Here is a 25,274-nt window from a genome sequence, read left to right on the forward strand (position 1 = left end):
TGCTGTCCTCAAAACCATGTAAGGTGTACGTTATCCCTACTCTCCCAAAAGCAGCAGCGAAGGTGGGTGTATCCCCATTCCCCCCCACCCACCCACCCACCCAAAAGCAGCAGGGGGATTTCATTTTCCATACATACCCCTCTTCCAAAAGCACAAGTGAGGTTTTTCCCAACCCCCTCCTTCTGAAACAATTGTGTGAGATTTCCAGTCTACCACCCTCTGGAAACTTTGGGGAGAAGTCTTCCTCCTAGAAAATGCACAGGGACTGAATTCCACCCCAAAATCGTTCCACCTCTCCTTCCCACAGGATGCCTTGACGGTTGCTGTTTCCCTGGATAGAGGGATTGAACTGGTTTCAGAGTAGCAGCCGTGTTAGTCTGTATTCGCAAAAAGAAAAGGAGTACTTGGCACCTTAGAGACTAACACATTTATTTGAGCATAAGCTTTCGTGAGCTACAGCTCACTTCATCGGATGCATTTGGTGAAAAATACAGAGGGGAGATTTATATACACACACAGAGAACATGAAACAACGGGTTTTATCATACACACTGTAAGGAGAGTGATCACTTAAGATGAGCCATCACCAGCAGCGGGGGGGGGGGGGGAAGAAAACCTTTCATGATGACAAGCAAGGTAGGCTATTTCCAGCAGTTAACAAGAACAATTGAGGAACAGTGGGGGGTGGGGGAGGGGGAGAAATAACATGGGGAAAGTTTTACTTTGTGTAATGACTCATCCATTTCCAATCTCTATTCAAGCCTAAGTTAATTGTATCCAGTTTGCAAATTAATTCCAATTCAGCAGTCTCTCGTTGGAGTCTGTTTTTGAAGTTTTTTTGTTGAAGGATAGCCACCCTCAGGTCTGTAATCGAGTGACCAGAGAGATTGAAGTGTTCTCCAACTGGTTTTTGAATGTTATAATTCTTGACGTCTGATTTGTGTCCATTTATTCTTTTACGTAGAGACTGTCCAGTTTGACCAATGTACATGGCAGAGGGGCATTGCTGGCACATGATGGCATATATCACATTGGTAGATGCGCAGGTGAACGAGCCTCTGATAGTGTGGCTGATGTGATTAGGCCCTATGATGGTGTCCCCTGAATAACTTGAAATCCGTCTGAAAAGTTGGTGAATGGAATTGTTCTTCAAAATGTTAAAGGGGAAGAAAGACCACATGTTCCATGTTGTCCAAAACAGAGAGATTGCTTGCAGGGCCTGGTCACGTCACAGCCTAAAGAGCATAGGTATTTGGAGTTCGAAAGGGGGGCAAAGAAATCACTCACAAATTGTGCCATTTACGTTATGTCTGAATTGAAGGTCACTGTGGTTATTAGATTAGACCTCCTGATAGGGGTAAGAGCCTACACTGATATTATTAATAACATCCTACAGTCAAGAAGTCAAGTGGTATGCTAGAGTATAATGCTTTGTGGGCAGGTGGAAAAGAGAAAAAAAAAAAAGAGCACCCTGGTTGGTTTTTACAGGGCAATGTATAAAATACAAAATGCAGTGTGTTTTAACATGAGCTGCCATCGATTTCTTGCTTTGAGTGAGATGAATGAAAAGTAGAATTTAGTTTACTCATGCAGGCAGTCTGGTGTGTGTCGGGCTACACCAAATGCTAATGAATCTGGGTTTTTTCAGTAGATGTCTGAAAAAAATTGTCTGTGTTATTAAGACTACATTTAATTTGGGTTCCAGCTGACCAATGGACACCAGGCCATTGGAAGTTTCTCAACACTGCATTAAAGGCCCCTGTGTGCTCCAGATGCAGTGACAGATTGCTAAAGAAAAGACAGAAGAGAAAATAAATGAGGACTAAGAGAAAAAACGCTGCAGATGAAGGATTAATGACTCTCCAGAAGGCTGGGGTGTATAATTCAACATCTCCGCCCACACAAAAAATGCTGGGGAAGATTGCCCTGAGTCTACTGCCAATGCGCCCCTCCACTTCCAAAAAAAGTCCATCTGGGGTTCAAGAGTGTCCTCTCCCATCCCAAAAGGCAGGGGTGCAAGGATTGCCCACTTTTCCACCTCCCCCCTGAGGCTATGGTGGGGAACCTGCCTCTGCTCACTACTCCCTTGCCGAGACCTGGGACACCCCCTCCCACTCCGTGAGGACATGGCGGAGAATCAACTTTTCTTTCTCTGCCCTTCCCCCTTGCCCAAGGCAGTGAATCTGTCCCTTTGTCCAGTGCCCAGGGACCGTGGTTCTCAACCTTTCCAAATTAGTGTACCCCTTTCTCAGGAGTCTGATTTCAGCCCTGCTGCCTGGGACTGAAGTTGAAGCCTGAGCCCCACCGCCCGGGGCTGAAACATGTAGTTTAGCTGCGCAGGGCCCCAGGCAGTTGTCCTGCTTTCCACCCCCTAACGCCAACCCTGCACTTGCAACCCCTCTAAACCCGACCCACAACCCCTTTCAGGGTGGCAAATCCCCAGTTGAGAAACACTGATATAGTATATAGAGCAGTATAAACAAGTCATTGTATGAAATTTTAGTTTGTACTGACTTAGGTAGTGCTTTCTACACAGCCAGTTGTAAACCTAGGCAAATATCTAGGTAAGCTGACATATTCCCTGGAAGACTTTTGCGTGCCCCTGGTTGAGAACCACTGCCCAGGGACACCCGCATACCCAAGCAAACGTGGCCGTGGGGAATTGCCTCTCCTTCCTCCCCATTAGGGTGTGATTAGCCACTTACACTGGAGGAGGGAAGCAAAGGGAGGGATTGCCATCACACTCCCTTCTCTAGCCTCATTTCAGAGAGTTCCCTACTAGTAAATAACCTCAGCTCAGCCCCTAGGCTCACAGCAGTTCCTCTTCTAGATGTAGCTGCTATATCAGGCTCTATACAAATCAATTAACAGGTTTCTCGAGGAATCCTTGCTGGTTTCTGTACCCACCACTTCCTCCAAAACGTTTTCAGGCTTCCATACAAGTTCCCAAAATTGTTCAGCATCTAGATAGCTGTCCCCTCCCATCACTAGACATCTCAGGTAACTGTGCAGCTGGCCAATGGAACAAACTGGCCAGGGACAGCAAAGAAAAATGAGTCATTCTTGGCTTCTTTTCAACTATGTCAGCTATAGGAGTGCTGTGGATTTGATAAGGGCATGGTCAGTTAAAAATGATTGCAGTGAGTGAAAGATACTACACTGCACCCGCCTGCCCTTCCTTCTTTACAGAAAGGGTTTTTAAAGGGGTTCCCTTGTCATTTTCCTTTATTCTCCATTCTCCTGCAAGTCCCCCGCCCTTGTGACAGCTGACAGGGTATACTAGGAGGACAAGATATTAGGTCTGGTTTAGCCATCCATTAGGAAATATTAGATAGGATAGCAGCATTGATCAGCCTTACAACTGTCACATGTATTGATGTTAATAAAATAGGTACATTTCAGGCGCAGCCTCAGGTCACCTGTAGCAAACAGATTAAACCAGGAGGCCTAAACTATGAAATCATAGTCCTGGAACATTTGTTTTTCTTCATGGTAAGACAGGAGAGAATAAGGTATTCAGAACATTATTATTGCAGCTTGTTATATGAATACTCAATCACAGAATCATAGACTATCAGGGTTGGAAGGGACTTCAGGAGGTCAAAGTCCAACCCCCTGCTCAAAACAGGACCAATCCCCATCTAAAGCATCGCAGCCAGGGCTTTGTCAAGCCTAACCTTAAAAACCTCAAAGGAAGGAGATTCAACCACTTCCCTAGGTAACGCATCAATCAAAAGCATTAAGCAACAGGCCTCTTTATGTCACTGCTAAAATTCCATTCTACTGAAGCAAAACCTCAGAAACAAAGGGAGATAGTCTTGCCATGTAACATTGCTGGTCAGTGATTTCAGCAGAATAATGCACTCAGCTTCCTCCCACCTGTCCAACTGTACTAATCACAAAAGGTATCCTCACAGAACGCTCAGATCCTTAAGCTCAATACAATCATAGCTCAAGATAATGTCAACATTCAGCTGGGCAAGTAAAGATGGTGGTGGGAGACCTACCTATATATATATATATACACATGCTAAGAATGTAAAGATTCTATATTTCCCTTACTGGTCACTCATTTAAAACAACATTGAATACATAAGTCACAGTTGCCCCATGAAACATCACATCATGTTTACTATTTCCATTGCACTTGATAAAAAAAACAGACTGATCTGTATTCTAATTATGGAAAGAGCCTTGTCATAACAGCAGATTCGTTGAAGTACATAGCTTTTGCTGCAAATTTCTGCACCAACGTGGATTGAGGGGCAATTAAATGCTTCTTAGTCGCAATTTTAGTTACCAAATGCTTTCTTGGTAGATGTTTATTACAGGCAGTTTGTCTGCTCCTATTTCACAAAGACTTTATGGCACCAAAGCCTGAAAAGGGCTTTTAATATACTAGTCTGTACATAAGTGCCTTTTTTTCCTGTCACACCTAATGCAACACCGCATTATCTTAAGTACATTGCTACCTCATCCAGCATATACAACAGCCAATAGAAAACTGTCTTTCATGCGAGTGGCACCTTGGAAGTTGTACAATATATTTAATTACATTGCTCTGACCCATTTCTCATTCATGACTTTAAATTTTACTTTTACAACATTCACTCAGACAGAATAGGAAAAGTAAAGCCTAGAATCTTAATGGACCATCAAGGCCTGTCCACATCAATTGGACTGTAGTAGATGGAGCCACATCTAAATGAGATTGCTGTTAGCAACATTGTAAGTTGTTTCTCTGACCAGTGGGGGAGAAATTCTTCACACATACATCAAGACCTAGGCAAGCAAAACTGTGCTAATGGCTAGCTAGAGAGCATTAGCCTATGATAGTTTAATACTACTACTCATTCTCTCCACTTCCCAAAAAACCCTCCCTGTCCAGATTGCTCAAGATCACCATCCTAGAAGCCTGGGAGCTCTATATTGGTGTATAGATAAAGCATAGCAAAAGCCTTTGTCTGCATGTTTTTCCCTGCGAACTACAGCCACCTTACCCATTCAATGTTGAGATGTTTGAGTGGTAATTGATGGTGATTTTTTAAAGAACATATTTACTGAAAGTAGTTTTGTGTGAGTATAAGACAGTTCAATGGGTAGCAAAACAGAGAGAAGAGCAGGAACCAAAATGCAAAGGATAATTTTACTTAAAAGACCAATTTTTTTTTTATTGTATATTGGAGAAAAGTCTTTCCCCTGTGCCATCTTGTTTAAAGTTTATAAATTACAATTCCCCAAGAAGTATTAAGAGTTCATTTCAAGACCAAAGGAATAAAACTGTTGCAGTTCTAATTTTCACCATGAATAAAAGCTACCATGCTCCTCCTCCAATACTCATTGTGTACAGGAAATGCCACTGTCCCCCTGTACTTTGAGTCAGAGTGGGGTGGAAGAGGGGCCATCCCTTCACTACTGCAGGTTCCAGGTGCAGTGAAGGAGTCTGGTGCCTGCTGGCTTGTCGTGTAGAGACAGAGCCTCAGCAATGAGGCTATAACATGGCTGGAATCTCTGAAGAGACAGTGTCCAAAGGCTGCCAGTGACAGTCCATCAAGGCATCATAGAGTTCTTCACTCTGTTCCATAAACTGTTTGTTTGCTTCAGTCACGTCCATCTGAGGCATTGGATCTAAAAAGAGGAAAAAAACAAGGCATCAATTGGCCACGTACAAATTGTGGTTACAAATAACTAACATGAATTGTATTGAAACAAATGCAGAAGCTCACAATACATTCCTGGCACTTGCAAGAGAACTTTTGACCTGAGCATCTGAAAGTGCTTCACAGTCAGAGACTTTAAGGACAGAAGGAACCGTCATGATCATTTGGTCTGACCTCCATCACATCGCAGACCACAAAACCTCACCCACCCACTCACTCGTGCAATAGATCCATAACTTCTGGCTGAGTTACTGAAGTCCTCAAATCTTGATTTAAAGACAAAATTACAAAGAATCCACCATTTACTCTGTGCAAACCAGAAAGTGACCCGTGCCCCATGCTGCTGCTGAAAGCAAAAACTGCCCAGGGTCTCTACCAATCTGACCTTGGGAAAATTCCTTCCTGACCCCAAATATGATGATCAGTTAGACCCTGAGCATGTGGGTGAGACCCACCAGCCAGAAACCTGGGAAAGAATTCTCTGTAGTAACTCAGAATCCTCCCATCTAGTGTCCCGTCTCCGGCCGTTGGAGGTATTTGCTAATAGCTGTTGTGGATGGGCCATATGCCATTGCAGGCAACCTCATTATACAATCCCCTCCATAAACAAGTCTTGAAACAAGTCAGTTTTTTGTCCCCCACTACTCTCCTTTGAAGGCTGTTCCAGAATTTCACTTTTCTGATGGTTAGAAGCTTTAGTCTAATTTCAAGTCTAAACTTGTTGATGGCCAGTTTATATCCATTTGTTCTTGTGCCAACACTGGCCCTTAAACTTGAATAACCCTTCTCCCTCCCTGCTGTTTATCTCGCTGATGTATTTAAAGAGAGCAACCATATCTCCCCTCAGCCTTTGTTTTGTTAGGCTGAACAAGTCAAATCCTCAAGTCTCCTCTTGTAAGGTAGGTTCTCCATTCCTCTGATCAGTCAAGTAGCACTTCTCTGCACATGTTCCAGTTTGAATTCATGGAAGACCAGAACTGCACACAGCATTCCAGAAGAGGTCTCACAGGGGTCTTGTATAATGGTAATAACACTTCTCTGTCTCTACTGGAAATATCTCACCTGATGCATCCTAGGATTGCATTAGTCTTTTTCATGGCTGCATCACATTGGCAGCTCATAGTCACCCTGTGATCAGCTAATATATCTAAATCTTTCTCTGCCTCTGAGGAACTCCACTAGTAACCTCCCTCCAGTCTGACAGTTCACCTTTCACCATGACGCACTGTAGTCTCCCCTTTAACCAGTTCCTTACCCACCTTTTGATTCTTGGATTAATCCCCATCTTCTCCAATTTAACTAATAATTTACCAGGTGGAACTGTATAAAACTCTTTACTGAAGTCCAGACAGAATAGATCTACCGCATTTCCTTTATCTAGAAAATCAATTATCTTCTCAAAGAAAGAGATCGGGCTGGTCTGGCACAATCTACTTTTTGTAAAACCATGTGGTATTTTATCCCAATTACCATATACCTCTAGGTCCTTAACTACTCTCTCTTGCAAAATTTGTTCTAAGACCTTGCATAAAACTGCAGTCAAACTAATTGGCCTGTAGTTTTCTGGATCAATTTCCCCCACCCCTTCTTAAATATAGAAACCATATTTGCAATTCTTCAGTCACAGGGCATCATCCCCGAGTTTAGAGTAATTAAAAATCCTTGCTATTGGGCTTGCAATTTGATGTGCCAGTTCCTTTTATGATTCTTGGATGGAGATTATCCAGGCCCCCCAATTTGGTCCCATTAAGCTGTTTGAATTTGGCTTCCACCTCAGATGTGGTAATTTCCTCTTCCATATCCTCATTCCCATTAGTCATCCTGCCACTGTTCCCAAGCTCCTCATTAATCTTATTAAAAACTGAGCCAAAGTACTCATTTAGGTGTTGGGCCATATCTTTAACCTCTGCCCCATTTGCAGTGTTCAGAAGTCCCACTTCTCTCCTTGTTTTCTTTTTTATTTATATGACTAAAGAACCTTTTACTATTGGTTTTAATTTCCTTTGCAAGGTCCAACTCTGATTGGCTTTTGGCAGTTCACTTTTTCTTCTACACTTTCTGACCTCCAAGAGGTAGCTTTCCTTGCTGATCCGTCCCTTCTTCCATTCCTTGTAGACTTTCTGCTTTCTCTTAATAACCTGCTTGAGATGCTTGTTCATTCAGTTTAGTCAGCAACCCCTCCCTACAAATTTTTCCCCTTGCTTGGGATGCAGGGTCTAGATAGTTTCTGCAACTTTACTTAAAGTAATTCTAAGCCTCTTCCACAGTCAGATTCTTGGTGTTCTTCAGTCCAGTCCACTTCCCTAATTCATTCCTTTAATTTTTTTAAAGTTTGCCCTTTTGAAATCAAGAGCCCTAGTTGCAGACTTATTTTTGTTTATCCTTGCATTTAGATTAAACTGAATTGTTTCATGATTAAGGCTACGATTTAATCATGGGTATTTTTAGCAAAAGTCAGAGATAAGTCATGGGCAAGAAACAAAAAAACACAGCCCGTGACCTGTCCATGACTTATACCATAAATATCCTGATTGAATCTTGGGGAGGAAGGGACGTTGCAGGGGGATGGGAGCCCATGGCACCAGTGGGGTGGGGGGAAAGTCTTGGGGGCCCACTGCAGCTCCGGCCACTGCTGGAGCGGGAGGCTCGGGGGGCCAGCGGTTGCTCCGGCAGTCTCGGGACTGCTGCTCAGGCGGTCCCTGGGACCAGCTGCGTCGGCCGCTGCTCAGGCTGTCCCCAGGGCCAGCTGCCTAGAGCCACCAGAGCAGCGGCAGGTGTGGCTGGCCCTTGGGCCAGGGCTGCTCCAGCACTGGCTAGTATGGCTGGCTGCAGAGCCACTCCAGCAGTGGCCAGTGTGGCTGTCCCCAGGGCCAGCTGCTCGGTCGGCTCTGGGGTCAGCCACACTGGCCGCTGCAGAAATCACAGAGGTCTCAGGAAGTCACAGAATCCGTGACTTCCGCGACCTCCATGACAAACACAGAGCCCTATTCATGATCACTCAAACCGACGTTGTCGTCTACAACCTGTTCTTCTATGAAGTCTTCGCTGCTTACCAAAAATAAAGGTAAAATGGCATCACTTCTTGTTGGTTCGTGACAATTTGGTAAAGAAATCTGTCAGTTATCACATCCAGGAATATCTGGGCCCTATGATTATTAGTAGAACTTGTCCTCCAATCTATATCTGGGAAATTAAAGTCTCCTAAAATCACACAATTCCCAGTAGTATTTATTTCATTAAATTCATCATGAATTGAGCAAGTGTCACAACACCCCTGTGAGGTAGGTATGAATAGGGTCCGTATTTTACATTTGGAGAAAATGTTTCTAAAGCACTTTGAAACTGAATAGCAAAGCGTAATGTGCTGACATTCTATTACTACAAAAAATATAAAACTTTAAAGGGACCTGTGAGGTTGAGTTAGGCTTGTACTTGGATTCTTAAAACAAATTTGCAAAAAACAAATTAAAAAATCCCAGAAATATTTCCACTCTAAAAACTCAACAGAAAAACATTTTTGTTTGGATTTAATATTCCCCTGTCACATTTGCAACCCAAAGATTATATTATCAGGTTAGCACAAGCACCAGGCATGAGTCAGAGTATGAAGTGAAACTGACTGGTCCATTGAAATGCAAAAAAAGAAAAAACAGACCATAGAAGTGTAAAAATTAGATAAAAATGCAGCATTATTACAATCAGATCAGACACGAATAGATCATGTGAGGAATATTTAAAAATATTATTAGACAAGATATTTTTGGGTTTTGTATAAAATTCAGCATCTAAATACAGGGCAAGTTTAGTCAGCAAGAAAAACCCCCACAACAGAGGTACTCTAATTGGTGCTTTGCTGTATCAATATCAGAGAAGAGGAATTATCTTGTATTATGAAATATTTTTTAAAAACAAAGAGGGCTTTCCAGTTAAGTGATGTCATACTCATATAGACTCTCGTAAAGACTCTGGCTGTATGACTTTTTTTTTTAATGTTGAAATTTAAGAGAGTGAGACATCCTACACGTAGCATACTCAGCTCATGACTATTAGAGTGAACACCACACAAAAATTGTTGCTGCTTCCTGATTAAATATAAAAGGATAGTGATAACTTGAACAAACAGAATACACAACTGGCATGGTTTTATAACAGAGAAGATTTATTAAAGGAAGGACAACAACTTGTGATTTGCATAGGATTTAAATTCATATTTTCAAGGGTGGAAGGGTATAAGCACTAGTCCATATAATCCTCTCAATGCTAGAAAAGACAATTAGTCTGTGCCCTGGCAAGGCTCAAGACTGGAATAGTAAGATTGGAATAAGGGTGCAGAGTAAGGGACTTCATAGGGAATTCTGCACAGTACCTGCCCACACTACCGATCTGAAACTTTCATGAACCCCAAATTCATTCAAAAATACAGATGTTAAATGCCAATCCATGAAAACGCTGTATCAATATAATGAAAACAGCCAGTTGCAAAGTAGATTTAAAATAAAGACACATACCTTCCAATGCATCCTCACCAACTTCTTCATATGTCTGCAAGGGCAACAAAAATATCTTCAGGGCAACAAATACGTAACTGCCTCTGAAAACATCACCTACTTATTACTGCTGCTACACATGGAGACATTCACACAGGGGCTGATTAAGGCAGAATCCTTAGTACCCAAGCCCTGGGGTCCAGCCCTAGTAGGCTCTGAGATTCTGTGCAGGTCTAAAAGATGCAGCCCTTCCTGAAATCCTTGCAGTACGGTACGCTGAGGCCTTGCCCCTGGCACACCCCATACACCAGGGCTTGTGGTGGGATCCTTGAAAGATAGACTTATGGCTGTCATCCACAGTGCCTATACCAGAGATATCCTTCCCCCAGCCGCAACTGGGGCTTTAAGTGTCCCTTTATACAGCTCTGACCCCTTTACCCAGCATAAAGGTAAAGCAGCAGGCCACAATACCAGTCAGCTGTTTGCTAGGTGGCTCTGCTTCCTTATGCGGCAGGAAGATCAAGGACCCAGGAAAACAGGTGTCCCTCTCCTGTTTGTAAAATGCTTTGGGATCTTTTGTGATGAGATTATTAAAATATAAAACAATTAGTGCCATGTCCCTACCTGCATGGTGCTCTGTGTGTATCCATACTGTGGATAGCTGTAGCTATAACTGCCTGTGTTCTGGTCATATCCCCACTGGGCATAGTAGTTCTGATATTGTTGGTAATACTGGTTATAATTATAGTTGTACATCTGATTGTACTCCACCGTCTTCACACGGTTACTTAAAAAAAATAAAAAGAAAGATGTTACAAACAATGAAGACTATTTAAGAGAAAAAAACAGATGAGTGACATGATTTGATCTACATCATCTTCCAATACTGTGAACCTCAGGTGTACCTTTTGTTGGTGATGTTTTGTATTGTTTGTTTTTCCATCCTCATACATTTGTAGGAGGGACTGATTGGTTTTCCATCCCCACTCCTGCCCCCACTAATATTTTAATTATTAGAACACTTTGCTTTCTTACTACTGGATTAACGTAGCACAATTTTAGAGAGTAGGAGAGGGAACAGCTGAGAATTGTGAGCATCAGGTCTGGAATACTAGTCACTGGAACCCAGTATTCAAATCCCTGCAGGGAGGATTCATCCCTTCATCCATCTGACAAAGTAGAGATACACTGACTACTGTGTAGCATACTGCAGGGGGCTAGGGGGTGGTTTTGGGTTTTAAAAACAGGCTCCTTTTTCTGTATGTGGGTGCTGAAGACCCCTGAGAGCTTTGCAAAAGAACAGTAGTATATCCTGGTCTGTGACAAAACTTCCTCTCACTAGTGTGCAGCAGGTTGTGTGATGAACGGTTGCCCCCTTCCTCTCAAAGGTGGGTGCAGTTCGGTGCTGTGATATGGATACCATTTATGAAATACTTTGGATTGAAAAGGACCATAGAAATGAAAAATGTTAGTTTTCAAATGGTCTGTGAATATGCCAAATTCTCGTTGCTTGCCATACAATGGCAATGTTTTCAGGGTACAGGCTTCTGATTGATATGGTTTGAAATAAATGAGGGGGCAGAAAGGAGAGAGGACAAATATCCCTTAAAAATGAAAACATTATTTCACATATGAGAATACCCTTATTAAGAAATTAAAGAGCGCTAGAGTAAAGAGCAAACAAAATCTTAACGCTATAGGACAACCCCGTTCCCTAGTCCCACCCAAGAGTTTTGGGGACATTGAAAAATTGACTGGGGGGCAATTATTTATTATCTCTATTACCATAATGCTTAGGAGCCTTAATCATGAACCAGGATCCCATTGTGCTAAGCGCTGTACAAACACGGAACAAAGATGGTCCCTACCTCAAAGAGTTTAATACCTACTGAACATTGCTATGGGATTACCAAAGAGACCACACTTTGGTTACCTAGAAGTCAAATGAGCAAGGTTAGACTATTTCCTATTTTAATGTAAAGGGACATTGCTTGGTCAAAAAGTTGTATTTAAAAAAGAAACAAACCTGAATTTCTTACTGAAGTACATGATTAAAACAGAGTTTTAAAAATGTAACGTTTAATCTTGGTTTAATTTTTGCACTTCACTCAGGCTGGACAAAGAAATTAGGCTGGTCATTTTAAATCAGATTAACCTTTATTTTCAATGTTTCTGGTGAATGTCATTTTTGGAGTGGGTGATTCTCATACATTAGTATAATGTGGCTATGTGATACACTTAAAGGCATTCCCTTGTTTGTTTTGTGATTTTATTGTGTGGGATAGGCACTGAAAGCACTGGATGGGTGCCTAAATAAAAAATAATAAACTTTGGCTTGATAGATCTGTAGGGGAATGTTTAAATATAAACCACACACTTTTCAAAAAGTAAAAATACCAGATCTCTCTATTCATATTAAGTTTAAGACATATTCTTCTGAAATGCAGACTATAAATTTTAGGCCTAAACTTTCTGACAGTGTCTTCCTATGTGTAGATATGCAGCAAAAATCAAAACAGGTATGAAAAGCTCCATTCTCTTTATTGTATACGATTTTCACCACTATAAGACATAGCAATAAAAAAGTCAAACAGTCCAAATCAATGTTTAATGAACTTCAGTACAGTAACTCCAGTTTCAACATTCACATAATTCATTTTTAACTGAAATTGATCTTTACATTTGATTTTAAGAACAGATTTTAAACTAAGTATTTACAAAATCAGAATTATGCAATTTAAACTACAGAGATTTTGCTCCGTCATCAGCTGCTAAATATGAATATGAACTGAGAACAGGAAAGAGAATTATTACAAAACACGCATCTATTCCCATACTTACGCTTTTGGTATGGCCACACTCAAGCGTACGGGTTTAGAGCCCAATCCCACAGCCCCTTGGCACTCTGTCAGGGCTCTTTTCTGTTCTAGCTCGTCCGTGAATTTCACAAACCCATAACCTCTGCAGAAAGACATGGAATGGTTTGTATCACACTAAAGCAAAAGGCATTCCATTTTCAGATGTTTCAGACAAACCCATATGGGTTTAGGAATATTCTATAGCTAATAAAACATGGACTTGGGAGAATACTTTACTAGTGAAATGTCAACACAAAAGTGAAAGTCTGACCATGTTTTTTTTTTTAGCAGGGATTAAATGATTCCCTATTCCAATGACTTTCTATTATTTGCAGTGTTTGAAGTATTTCATGTCCTAACAATTGCTGTATTTTCAAAGGCATCAGAACAATAAAATACATCTTGTACCAGTGGAAGTGGATTTTTGGGGACCTTTGTGGAACTGCATGAAATGTGTTGGAGCTAAAAGCTTGGATGGGGGTGTGGTGCAAGGGAGAAGATGAAAGGTAGGCACTGCTCACAGTTCTTAGGCATTTTAATAGACATTGTGAAGAAGGACCAGGCTTTTGATCTGTGTGACTTCCAGCTGTGGAGATGAAGGAAAGAGGGAGAAGAAAGAATCAGACCAGAAGTTTCTTCCCCATGTGGCATCAGTATTGGAAAGGGGGAATCAAAGCCAGCCTGTTTAGCCTCTCAGGTAGTGCAGAGCTAATAAGCAGCCACAGGTTTCATTTGTATCTCAAGCTGGCCCCAATGTGATGCAAAAAGTTTGCTTTTCTACAGGGTGAATTAAGACAGACTTCCCAGTCCAAGCCCATGTACACTCGGAAACTTTTCTACATAGTTTCTTGTTGTTGCTAACACCTGCGCTGCTCTACCAGCATTAGCAACACTGGACATATTAATTATATCTGCTCTGGACAGCCTCACTTGAACAACAGTGGCACACAGCCAGCTGTCCTTCAACACAAGGGCTTCCAATGTCACTAACAACAGTAGAGCTGAACCAGAATTGGCAACAGCAGAAAACGTTTAGAACATTTTCCTAGCTTTAGAGTGGGATCTAGAGGCTGTCGTGAGTCAGAGGTAATTCAGCTTGCTGGGGTGGGGTGGGCTGGGCTGGGCTGCCTCAATGGATGCAGCAGAAAGATCAAGAACTTAGGAGTGAGAGGAAAAGAGAGTCTATCCAGGTGGAGAGAGGATGTTGGAAGGGAAAGAGAGCCTGGACTAGTTAATTAAGCCAGAGCAAATGCCTCAGTAGACACAGTTATAACCCGTTTTCAACAGTTATCAGTTTAATTTGCTCCAGCAATGGTACAGGGGCAAACTTAACCAGTGTAAGTCACGTTTAAAATCGATGCAAGTGTCCACACACAAAGTTGAACTGATCAACTAAATCAGGTTTTTTTTAAAAAAATGACATCTTTAATATAAAACCACTGCAATTCTGGGTGTTGTTCAGGCTTTTGTTGGAGAAGGTGGGGAGGTTTTACAGCTTAAAAGAATCTGACCAGAGCACTCTTCCCCAGACATAAAACCAGGACACTCACCTTGCCTCGATGACATGTTCTGTTTTTAAATTTGAGTGCTGAGCAAAGAACCCTTTTATTGAGAAGATACAACAGAAAAGAAAATGATGCATTTAGGATGCCTATTTAATCATATCAAGAGGGCAGACTTCAGATTTCTGGTTTAGGTTGGGTCATTTCCAGAATCTGAAAATGAGGGTTAAGCTACAGCATATTTAGACAGTGAATCACAGTTTTGTTTGGTATCTGGCTCCTACAGCATCTAAAACATCCAGAACTATCCAAGAGTCAAATTCGCATTGAAAGTCAAAGGGGACTGGTGTTCATAAATCACTTAGTGCTTTTGAAAATCTCCTAACAGGCAATAAAACATTTTTAATAAAAATACACACAGATCTAATACAGAGTAGCAAAAGGATGGTATTGTGAATAGCAGAAAACAGACATACTGAATATTTAATATAGAAAATTCAGTCTTGTGATCTGGTTTGTTAAGTCCTAAGGAAAACTAATACAACTACTCCTTTTCCCTCACTGCCTTTGGAAAGAGGAAAAGTCTATGAGTTTAGAGATGACCTATTTTATTCAAAAGATCTCACAATACATGAAGCAAGAGAGAGGAAGGCATAAGGAAAACTTACTTGGAAACTCCAGTCTGGTCCAAAACAACTTTGCCACCTCTACATGACGGATAAACTTTAACAAAAAACTCATATAACATGCCATCGTCCACATCGGGGGTCAGATCTCCCACAAAGAGTGAGTATTCTGGACTAAAGGAGTCAATAAAGAGTACATTTTATAAATAGCAATAAAACAAATAGTATGATATGAACAAGAGCAGAAAACTATCCAAAACATCTGATTATTAAGTGGCATGAGTTAAAGGGACTATGGAGATACCAATATAATTTTTAAAAGTCTTTACCTATGCTACTGGTAATTTAGATAAAAAACATTAAAAAAAATTTCCACTGCTTATGCTGCTTGTATTTTCCTATTCATTGGAGTAGCAAAACCAGGTGGCTCCTCCATTTCACCTTTTCCGCATACACTAGTTCACGGCACTGTATTTGTGTTTCCAACACTGCAAGAGAACATTTATACTCCCAAAGAAACAAAAAGAAAATTCAGTGAACATAGGTTTAATTTCTTTTCATATTCGGTACTGTAAAACCATTTTAAAAAAACAAATTTGTGGTGTAATTCCTTCAAAATAACATTCCGCACATGTATTGCTTTAGATTTTCAAACCATCATTATCCACTTGTGGGTAATAGCTCATTTGTAGATTTGCTAGTTTCCAATTTACTGACGCTTTAATTGTAATCTATCAATTATAGGTGCTGATGCTGCAAATGTTTAAGCACACGTGTAGTGCAACTGAACTCAGTAAGACTACTTATGCTTAAAGTGAAGTACATATATCTGTGCTTGCAGGATTGGGGCCATGCTTTGACTCTTGGAATTCTTAAACAATATGACACAGCATAAATTCCTGGAGATAAAAGACACCTTTCGTTCCTTCCCATCCTCCCACATGGATGGATGTCAGGTTTGGAATAAGAACAATTTAAAAATTCTTTACAAGTTAGAAAGCCTACAAGTGCTTAAAACATAGGACAGAGTGAAGAAAGCAAGTTCTTCTTCTGACTACCACAGACTTACAGCATGCCCTTGAGCAAGTCACTTAATCTCTCTGTGATTCAGGCTAGCCATCTGTAACATAAGGCTAATACCTACCGCATTGGGCGACTGCAAGAATTAATCACACAATTGTTAAAAGAAAAGGAGAACTTGTGGCACTTTAGAGACTAACAAATTTATTTGAGCATAAGCTTTCGTGAGCTACATCCGATGCATCTGATGAAGTGAGCTGTAGCTCACGAAAGCTTATGCTCAAATAAATTTGTTAGTCTCTAAGGTGCCACAAGTACTCCTTTTCTTTTTGTGAATACAGACTAACACAGCTACTACTCTGAAACCTGTCACATTGTTGTTACTGTACAGACCCATTTACACGCGAATCCGCTTAAAGCACGGTAACGCCATGCCTCCCAGTGCTACCTATTTAACACGTGAGACTTGTTAACACATGGTACAGGAACTTGCTGTGTAGTGCTACAGATTTGCTCACTAACATAGAAATCAACAGGAAGTGTGGCGTGGAAACGTGTTGTATGTCTTTACCGATATTGGTAAAGACGTATCACGCACACTTAGTCATTGTCATGCTAGAGAGATATATAATACTGTAGTTATATAGTAATATATATACTACGTTAGAAAATTTTAGCCGTAGGCCTAATATAATGGCAGAGGGCAAGCGTCAGTGTTCCTACACTGTAGAAAAAAAAGCTAGCTGCAACAGATGGAGTAAATAGCGGAGAAACCAAGGCCAAAGTTTCAAAAGTTATTGGGATTGCTGAATCTACTCTCCAAGGATGGCTAAAAAACGAATCTAAACTGAACGGCTTTGTACAAAATATCGATTCTGCCATGGGGCTTAAGCAAAAACGTGTGTGCTATTCAGCAAAACCCACAATAGGCAAAGCCATGCGCTCGTGGTTTGCTCAGAAAGGCTGAAAGGAATGCTGCTAAGTGGACCAATTCTTCAAGCCCAAGCGACAAAATTTGGAAATGTAACGGGGGATGAATCATTCCAAGCCAGCAAGGGGTTTATAAGTCGTTTAAAAAAGCGTCATAGCATAGTGCAGGTATCGATAAAAGATTTTAGTTTGGGTACGTTGCCAGAAATCATTACCGAGTGGCTGGAGATGGATGAAGATTGCCTGACTTCAGAATTTCTGTCTGAGGAAGAAATATTAATGGGCTGCGAGGCTACATCAGACCGTGAAAGTGATGGCGAGAATTCTAATAACGCAGGCCTAAATGACAATGTCAATGACGACGAGGATGTTGTTGAAAAGGTCAAAATTTTGCCCACAGAAGCCCTTAGTACTGTAGAAGCTGTTGTAAGATTTATGGAGGAGCAAAATGCATAAAATATCAAAATTATTCATCTGCGGCGAATGACAGACTTCATAAGAAAGAAAAAAAAAATGTGAGCCAGAAAGAGCAGAAAATAACGGCTTTTTTTGTAAGTGAATTATAGACACTTTTTTTCAGCATGGCTCTCTTAACCTGTGTTCCGTTAACACGCGGTCATGACGGCTTGACTCCCGACATCCTCGCGTAAACGGGTCTGTACTGTATATGGCTGGAACCCCCTTTCTGACCCCATCTGTCAGCTTTGACCCTCACCTCTGAGTCCCTCCTCAAAATGCACTTCTTCAAAGAGGCTTATGAATGAGTCTAAAAATAAAAATGTAACCCATAAGATGCAAATATCACTTACCTAAGCAACCATATTGTTGTCAACCTTGTACATATGTACCTCAATCCCTCCCTATGTTGTTCTCAACTTCAGTTATGTGAATTCTTCTGGGCAGGCATTCTGTCTTTATTTTGCCAAGTGCCAGGCACATTTATGACATTATATAAACAATACATACATATTTTTATTACGTGAAGCACTTTGAGGTGCATGGAAGTTGCTAAGGTAATGCACTGCATCATAAACCTGTCCACTGTATTTAATTACACTTTAAAGCAGTCTCGTTTCTTAATTATTGGTTTGTTGCCTGGCACTGCCCACCCCAAATTGCAATTAAGATTTAAATTTTATGCTTCTAGTTAAAATTCCCCTACTCTATATTGCTAGGAGCTGATCTGGTCCAGCAATACTGAATGTATGGATTTGCACTCTCTGAATACTCTTTTGCAAGGGAGCTCACAAACAAACAAGGACAATGTTTGAATACTAAACGCTTACCTGTTATCAGGCTGCTTTCCATACGTTGCGTAGTTCAGTTTAAATCGCTTTGACTGAAACAAGGATAAATAGAAACTGATAATATGTAAAACCATGCGAGTTCACTTTAGAACATTTTTATAATCATAATTAGAAAAAATAAAAGTGAGATATAATATGCTAATTTTAAACCATTTTCTTAATAATGGCAAGTGTTAAATGCTTAACACTGGCAGGTCTGCAGGCTAAAGCATTAGAGGACAAGTCTTTAGACAGTGTAAATTGACTTCAATGGAGCTATTACAATTTATACCAGTTGAGGACCTACCCCAGGTCAGGACGTCTTGCCTGCCCAACCCAAGAGATTTTGGCTGCCTTTACTACAGAAGTATTCTAAAAGGTTAGCAGAAGACTGGGAGACACACCAGGGTCTTTCATTTTCACATCTCCAGAGAGAAGAGAAAACAAAAGAACCAACATTCACCATTAAATGAGACCTTCCACATTTTGGTATTTTTAATTAAAATATAGAATACAAATTTAGAGAAGTGTAATTTACAGGAATGTTAACCAAGTAGAATCTGACACACTGGAAACCAAATCTTCAATCATAACATTTCTAGATACTTTACTTTACTGATACTTTACTCTGTATTTTAGATTGCTTGTGTAGTTTTGATGTGCATTTCTTGTGTAGCTCAACTTGAGTAACTTTTGTTGCTAAGGATCAAGAATGATGTGAGGCTTGAACTTCATGCTTCTCGTGACAAACCAAAGTTACTCAAAACTCAGTGAAAGCTCAGCTCCATTTCAACCACATAGATATTATAATCTGTGCAAAGTAATCTGCTAGTATTGTGCTGGTAACAGGTTCCAAAGGGTAGCCTGCTTTTTCCTTCCTGTTGCCTGGTTTTACTTTTGTCATGCTTTGACCACACTGCAAAGGATTAGAAATTCACAAATGCAAATATCTGCTGCTACCCAAGTTTTATCCATCCATTCAACCTGAAATAGGCATATGTCTTAAAAATTAATGAAATCCTTCCAGAGAGTTTCCTATAAAAAAATGTTAGTAATTGTATACCCATCAGCCCCTAAAGAAAAGAAGAACTCCCAATTTGCTGATTATTTTGCTTATCTCGATTCCTAATTATTGTGGGATCCCTTTTCTCCATCCCTCCCTATTTCTGTTCCTCTACTAATTAATTTGGTTTACTTACTGGTGTGGCACCAGGAAGCGGTTTTCCATTGATTTTGTGTAAACACTTCTCTGCAGTAGCCAGATCTGCAAATTCTACAAAGCAGTAGCCTGCTGGAATTCTGAATACAGGAGAGAGAGAGAGAGAGAGAGAGAGTTTTAAGATTACAAAACTTAGACTCCATCTGGGGAAAAGAGCAATACTTATGAAACCTCTGAAGGATGCAGAGAGGGGGAGGAATTTCCTATAATCACCATTTTGAAATTAGAACATTTTCAAAATGTTAACTCAGCTTGCATAGAGGAGCGACTAAGCAGCAAATGATCTCCAATCAAGTGACAGCGCACAAGGCCATGTCAGCTGTATTCTCCAGTTACAGAGCCAACAAGGTGGAGGGGGAAGGGAGAAATAATAAATTTAGTACAAACCCCACAAAAATCAAAGGTAATTATTTTTCTCCCCACGTTTGTATTTTTTCATTTAATAAAATACAAATTTCTGATGTTCACTTTGTAATATGGCAACACCCTGTTAAACAGAAAGATCTGATGACTATATTCCTGTGTAACTTCTCTTTAAACAAAAACCAACCATTGTAATGATTGTTTTGTTTCTGATATTGACATGGCAAGGATTTGTGAACTTGCTAAAACTTCCTAAATAAACAGATAAAAAAAACAAATACAAACTTCCCTACTAGAGTCTAATAGTTTTAAATGTTATTTTCAGGCAAAACTTATTTTCAAGCAAAGCTATGTAAGGCTGAGACTTTATTTTAATCTGCATCCACTATTCTCATTCTAATCTTTGCAAGGGAGATTAAAAGAGCCAAGCAAGACTGTGGCTAAACTATAAGTATTTTCTTTATGTTTCCCACCTTTGCTAGCACTAGTGCAAACTGGTCACTAGCATTGTAACTACCATATCACATTAGGCCTTCATCCTTTACTGTGTAGTGTGCCGGTGGGGTGGATTGCAGTGCCTTCCTGGCACCCACTATCTTTAGCGATGCTCTATTTGGGCACAGAAGTCCATGCAAACACAATATAGGATTGATGCCTAACTCTATTCAAATACCGGCAGCACCCTCTTCCACTGTTCTTACCAGCGTAGCTGTATTGTTGGTAGCAATGGTGGGAAATGTAAAGGAAAACAATTCTAGCATAGACAAGGCCACAATAAGGCCTGTGGTTTGGAAAGGGATAATCTAAATGCAAGAATATATTATTAAAATGAACTGATAGTAAACATAAACGATTACCCTGTCAATCTATTTCGGATGATTTTTACACTCAGAACAAGTTCTCCCATAGTGGCAAAGGCTCTTGAAACGAAGTTCTCATCCATGTATGGCTCCAGCTATAACGAGAAGGTTGAAGTTAGATTGGGGAGTTGTGGGGATAACACACAGTGTCACCCATACCAGTTAAACCTCCTGGAGAAGCAATTTGCCTATACACTTAAAAAAAGGAGTAAGACCTGTTTAGAAGGGCCAGCATCACCAACAGCATGGGCCAAAACCCCACACCAATAACCAGCAAGGGTGTACAGAGACAGTCCCAACAAGATGGTCTGCAAAACTGATCCATTGGGGAACTGAGGGATGAAGGATTTAGGGAGACAGAGGGCTTTTGGAGAAGGAACAACCACAGGGAAAACGTATTTAGGAATAAACCTAGCATAGGATGAGGCACTGTATGGGGGGTTAGAGGAATGACAGCATATCCGAGGAGGGTAAGAAGTGACACTATCTGTAGGTGTAATGGGGTAGAGGGTAGCACTATCTGGGAGGGTAATGGGGTGGGGGTGGCACTGCACTGGTGTGGAAAGTAGGGGTGACACTATCTATAGTGATAATGCGGTATAGGGCACACATAGGGGAGAGTAGGGGTGGCACTGTATCTGTGGGGGTGGGAGATATAGAAGTTGCAGTGTATGTGGGAGATATAGGGGCTGCAGCATGAGGGTAGGGATGCCACTGCATTGTGTCTGTGGGGGATATAAGGTAGGGGGTGGCCTAGTGTCTGTGGGGCAATGGGGCAGGGTGCTGCATGAAGGGGAGGGGAGGTGAGGCTGGCACTGTCTGTCAACAAGCAGGGTAGGAGTGGCGCTGTATGTGTGGGGCGGATGTGGGGTGGCACTGCACGTGTGTGGGGATACAGGACTGGCAGGGCAGCATGTGGGGAGATATGGGGTGGCACCATGAGGGTGTAATGGGTAAGGCTGGCCCTGTGTCTCTGGGGGATATGGAGATGGGAGGGGGGCCCTGTGTCTGTGGGGCAATGGGGAAGGGCTGGTGCTGTGTCTGTGGGGGATATGGAGGTGGGGGGGCCTGTGTCTGTGGGGCAATGGGGCAGGGCTGACGCTGTGTCCGTGGGGGATATAGAGGTAGAGGGGACCATGTGTCTGCGGGGGATATAGAGGTGGCAGGGCCCTGTGTCTGTGGGGCAATGGGGCAGGGCTAGCGCTGTGTCTGTGGGGGATATGGAAGTGGAGGGGACCCCTGTGTCTGTGGGGAATGTGGCAGGGCTGGCGCTGTGTCTGTGGGGGATATGGAGGTGGGGGGCCCCTGTGTCTGTGGGGGATATGGAGGTGGGGGGCCCCTGTGTCTGAGGGGCAATGGGGCAGGGCTGGCGCTGTGTCTGTGGGGGATATGGAAGTGAGGGGGCCGTGTGTGTGGGGCAATGGGGCAGGGCAGGCACTGTGTCTGTGGGGGATATGGAAGTGGGGAGGACCATGTGTCTGTGGGGGATATAGAGGTGGGGGGGTCCGGTATTCGTGGGAGATACGGAGATGGGGGGTTCTGTGTCTGTGGGGCAATGGAGCAGGGCTGGCGCTGTGTCTGTGGGGAATATGGAGGTGGGGGGGCCCTGTGTCTGTGGGAGATATGGAGGTGGGGGGTTGCGCTGTGTCTGTGGGGCAATGGGGCAGGGCTGGCGCTGTGTCTGTGGGGGAAATGGAGGTGGGGGGGCCTGTGTCTGTGGGGCAATGGGGCAGGGCTGGCGCTGTGTCGGTGGGGGATATAGAAGTGGGGGGTGCTGTGTCTGTGGGGCAGGGCTGGCGCTGTGTCGGTGGGGGATATGGAGGTGAGGGGCGCTGTGTCTGTGGGGCAGGGCTGGTGCTGTGTCGGTGGGAGATATGGAGGTGAGGGGCGCTGTGTCCGTGGGGCAGGGCTGGCGCTGTGTCGGTGGGGGATATAGAAGTGGGGGGTGCTGTGTCTGTGGGGCAGGGCTGGCGCTGTGTCGGTGGGGGATATGGAGGTGAGGGGCGCTGTGTCTGTGGGGCAGGGCTGGTGCTGTGTCGGTGGGAGATATGGAGGTGAGGGGCGCTGTGTCCGTGGGGCAGGGCTGGCACTGTGTCGGTGGGGAATATGGAGGTGGGGGGCGCTGTGTCTGTGGCGCAGTGGGGCAGGGCTGGCGCTGCTTCTCTGGGAATATGGAGGTGGGGGGCGCTGTGTCTGTGGGGCAGGGCTGGCGCTGGGTTGGTGGGGGATAAGGAGATGGGGGCGCTGTGTCTGTGGGGCAGTGGGGTAGGGCTGGCGCTGTGTCGGTGGGGGATAAGGAGGTGGGGGGCGCTGTGTGTGTGGGGCAGTGGGGCAGGGCTGGCGTTGTGTCGGTGGGGGATATGGAGGTGGGGGCGCTATGTGTGTGGGGCAGTGGGGCAGGGCTGGCGCTGTGTCGGTGGGGGATATAGAAGTGGGGGGTGCTGTGTCTGTGGGGCAGGGCTGGCGCTGTGTCGGTGGGGGATATGGAGGTGAGGGGCGCTGTGTCTGTGGGGCAGGGCTGGTGCTGTGTCGGTGGGAGATATGGAGGTGAGGGGCGCTGTGTCCGTGGGGCAGGGCTGGCGCTGTGTCGGTGGGGGATATAGAAGTGGGGGGTGCTGTGTCTGTGGGGCAGGGCTGGCGCTGTGTCGGTGGGGGATATGGAGGTGAGGGGCGCTGTGTCTGTGGGGCAGGGCTGGTGCTGTGTCGGTGGGAGATATGGAGGTGAGGGGCGCTGTGTCCGTGGGGCAGGGCTGGCGCTGTGTCGGTGGGGGATATAGAGGTGGCAGGGCCCTGTGTCTGTGGGGCAGGGCTGGCGCTGTGTCGGTGGGGGATATGGAGGTGAGGGGCGCTGTGTCTGTGGGGCAGGGCTGGTGCTGTGTCGGTGGGAGATATGGAGGTGAGGGGCGCTGTGTCCGTGGGGCAGGGCTGGCACTGTGTCGGTGGGGAATATGGAGGTGGGGGGCGCTGTGTCTGTGGCGCAGTGGGGCAGGGCTGGCGCTGCTTCTCTGGGAATATGGAGGTGGGGGGCGCTGTGTCTGTGGGGCAGGGCTGGCGCTGGGTTGGTGGGGGATAAGGAGATGGGGGCGCTGTGTCTGTGGGGCAGTGGGGTAGGGCTGGCGCTGTGTCGGTGGGGGATAAGGAGGTGGGGGGCGCTGTGTGTGTGGGGCAGTGGGGCAGGGCTGGCGTTGTGTCGGTGGGGGATATGGAGGTGGGGGGCGCTATGTGTGTGGGGCAGTGGGGCAGGGCTGGCGCTGTGTCGGTGGGGGGCGCTGTGTGTGTGGCGCAGTGGGGCAGGGCTGGCGCTGGGTCGGTGGGGATATGGAGGTGGGGGGGCGCTGTGTCTGTGGGGTGGGGCAGGGCTGGCGCTGTCTGTGGGGATATGGAGGTGGGGGGCGCTTTGTGTGTGGGTCAGGGCTGGCGCTGGGTTGGGGGGGATATGGAGGTGCGGGGCGCTGTGTCTGTGGGGCAGTGAGGCAGGGCTGGCGCGGTGTCTGTGGGGCTGGGGCGGTGTCTGGGGGGCTGGCGCGGTGGGGCGGGGCTGGCGCGGTGTCTGTGGGGATGTGGAGGTGGGGGGGCGGTGTCTGTGGGGCAGGGCTGGCGCAGGGTCTGTGGGGCTGGCGCGGTGTCTGTGGGGGATGTGGAGGTGGGGGGGGCGGTGTCTGTGGGGCGGGGCTGGCGCAGGGTCTGTGGGGCTGGCGCGGTGTCTGTGGGGATGTGGAGGTGGGGGGGCGGTGTCTGGGGCGGGAGGTGGGGCAGTGGGGCGGGGCTGGCGCGGTGTCTGTGGGGCTGGGGCGGTGGGGCGGGGCTGGCGCGGTGTCTGTGGGGCGGGGTCTGGGGGGGTCCGGGGCTGGGGCTCACCGTGTCGGTGGGCAGGGTGCGCGTGGCCGTGGGCGCGTGCCCGGGCCGCGCGTGGGGGCCGCCCCCTCCCCGGGCTCGCGGCGTCGGGCCCCCGGCCCCACCCCCGGCCCTGCCCGAGCCCCGCCCCCCGCGGCCCCGCGCCGCAGCCCGGCCGCCCCGCACTCACGTCCCCCATCCACAGGCTGGCGGCCATGCTGCTCCCGCAGGCCCCGGGCGGGCTCGGGGGGCCGCGGCTCCGGCTGCCCGCTCGGCCCCGCCGCCGCCGCTTCCGCCGGCGCCGCCTCACGGTGTCTCCGGAGCCCGCTCCGGCCGCCGCGCTTCCCCGCCGCCTCCTCCTGCGGGGCCCGGCCGGGCAGAGAGCGGAGCCGCCGCCAGCCAGGGCCCCGAGCCGCCCACAGCGGGCCCTGCCGGCGGGAGGAGCAACGGCAGCGCGCGGGAATCCGGCCCGAGCCGGGGCAGGTGGGGGGTTGCTTGGGGATTGGACAGGAGGAGCTGGGGGGGTAGGATGGGGTGGGGGCAGGGGCAGGAGGAGTTGGTGGTGTGGGTGGGATGGGGTGGGGGCAGGGGCAGGAGGTGCTGGGGTGAGGGGTAGGTTGGGAGGTGGG

The 25,274-nt window shown here is 45.2% G+C and overlaps 1 protein-coding gene across 1 annotated transcript; it reads right to left on the reverse strand.

The window, feature by feature from the left end:
• Positions 1–5,127: 5,127 nt before the first annotated feature.
• Positions 5,128–24,992, reverse strand: LOC119845327 (tRNA selenocysteine 1 associated protein 1). The gene is made up of 9 exons (XM_038377489.2): positions 24,836–24,992; positions 20,809–20,906; positions 19,569–19,668; positions 18,370–18,422; positions 15,176–15,307; positions 12,989–13,108; positions 10,772–10,934; positions 10,169–10,202; positions 5,128–5,628 (listed from the first exon to the last, which is right to left on the reverse strand). Exons 1-9 carry the CDS (start codon positions 24,860–24,862, stop codon positions 5,492–5,494), a joined length of 864 nt encoding a protein of 287 aa, XP_038233417.1. The 5' UTR covers positions 24,863–24,992; the 3' UTR covers positions 5,128–5,491.
• Positions 24,993–25,274: the final 282 nt, after the last annotated feature.

Source organism: Dermochelys coriacea, chromosome 19, assembly GCF_009764565.3.
Source record: "Dermochelys coriacea isolate rDerCor1 chromosome 19, rDerCor1.pri.v4, whole genome shotgun sequence".
NCBI classification, from domain to species: domain Eukaryota; kingdom Metazoa; phylum Chordata; order Testudines; family Dermochelyidae; genus Dermochelys; species Dermochelys coriacea.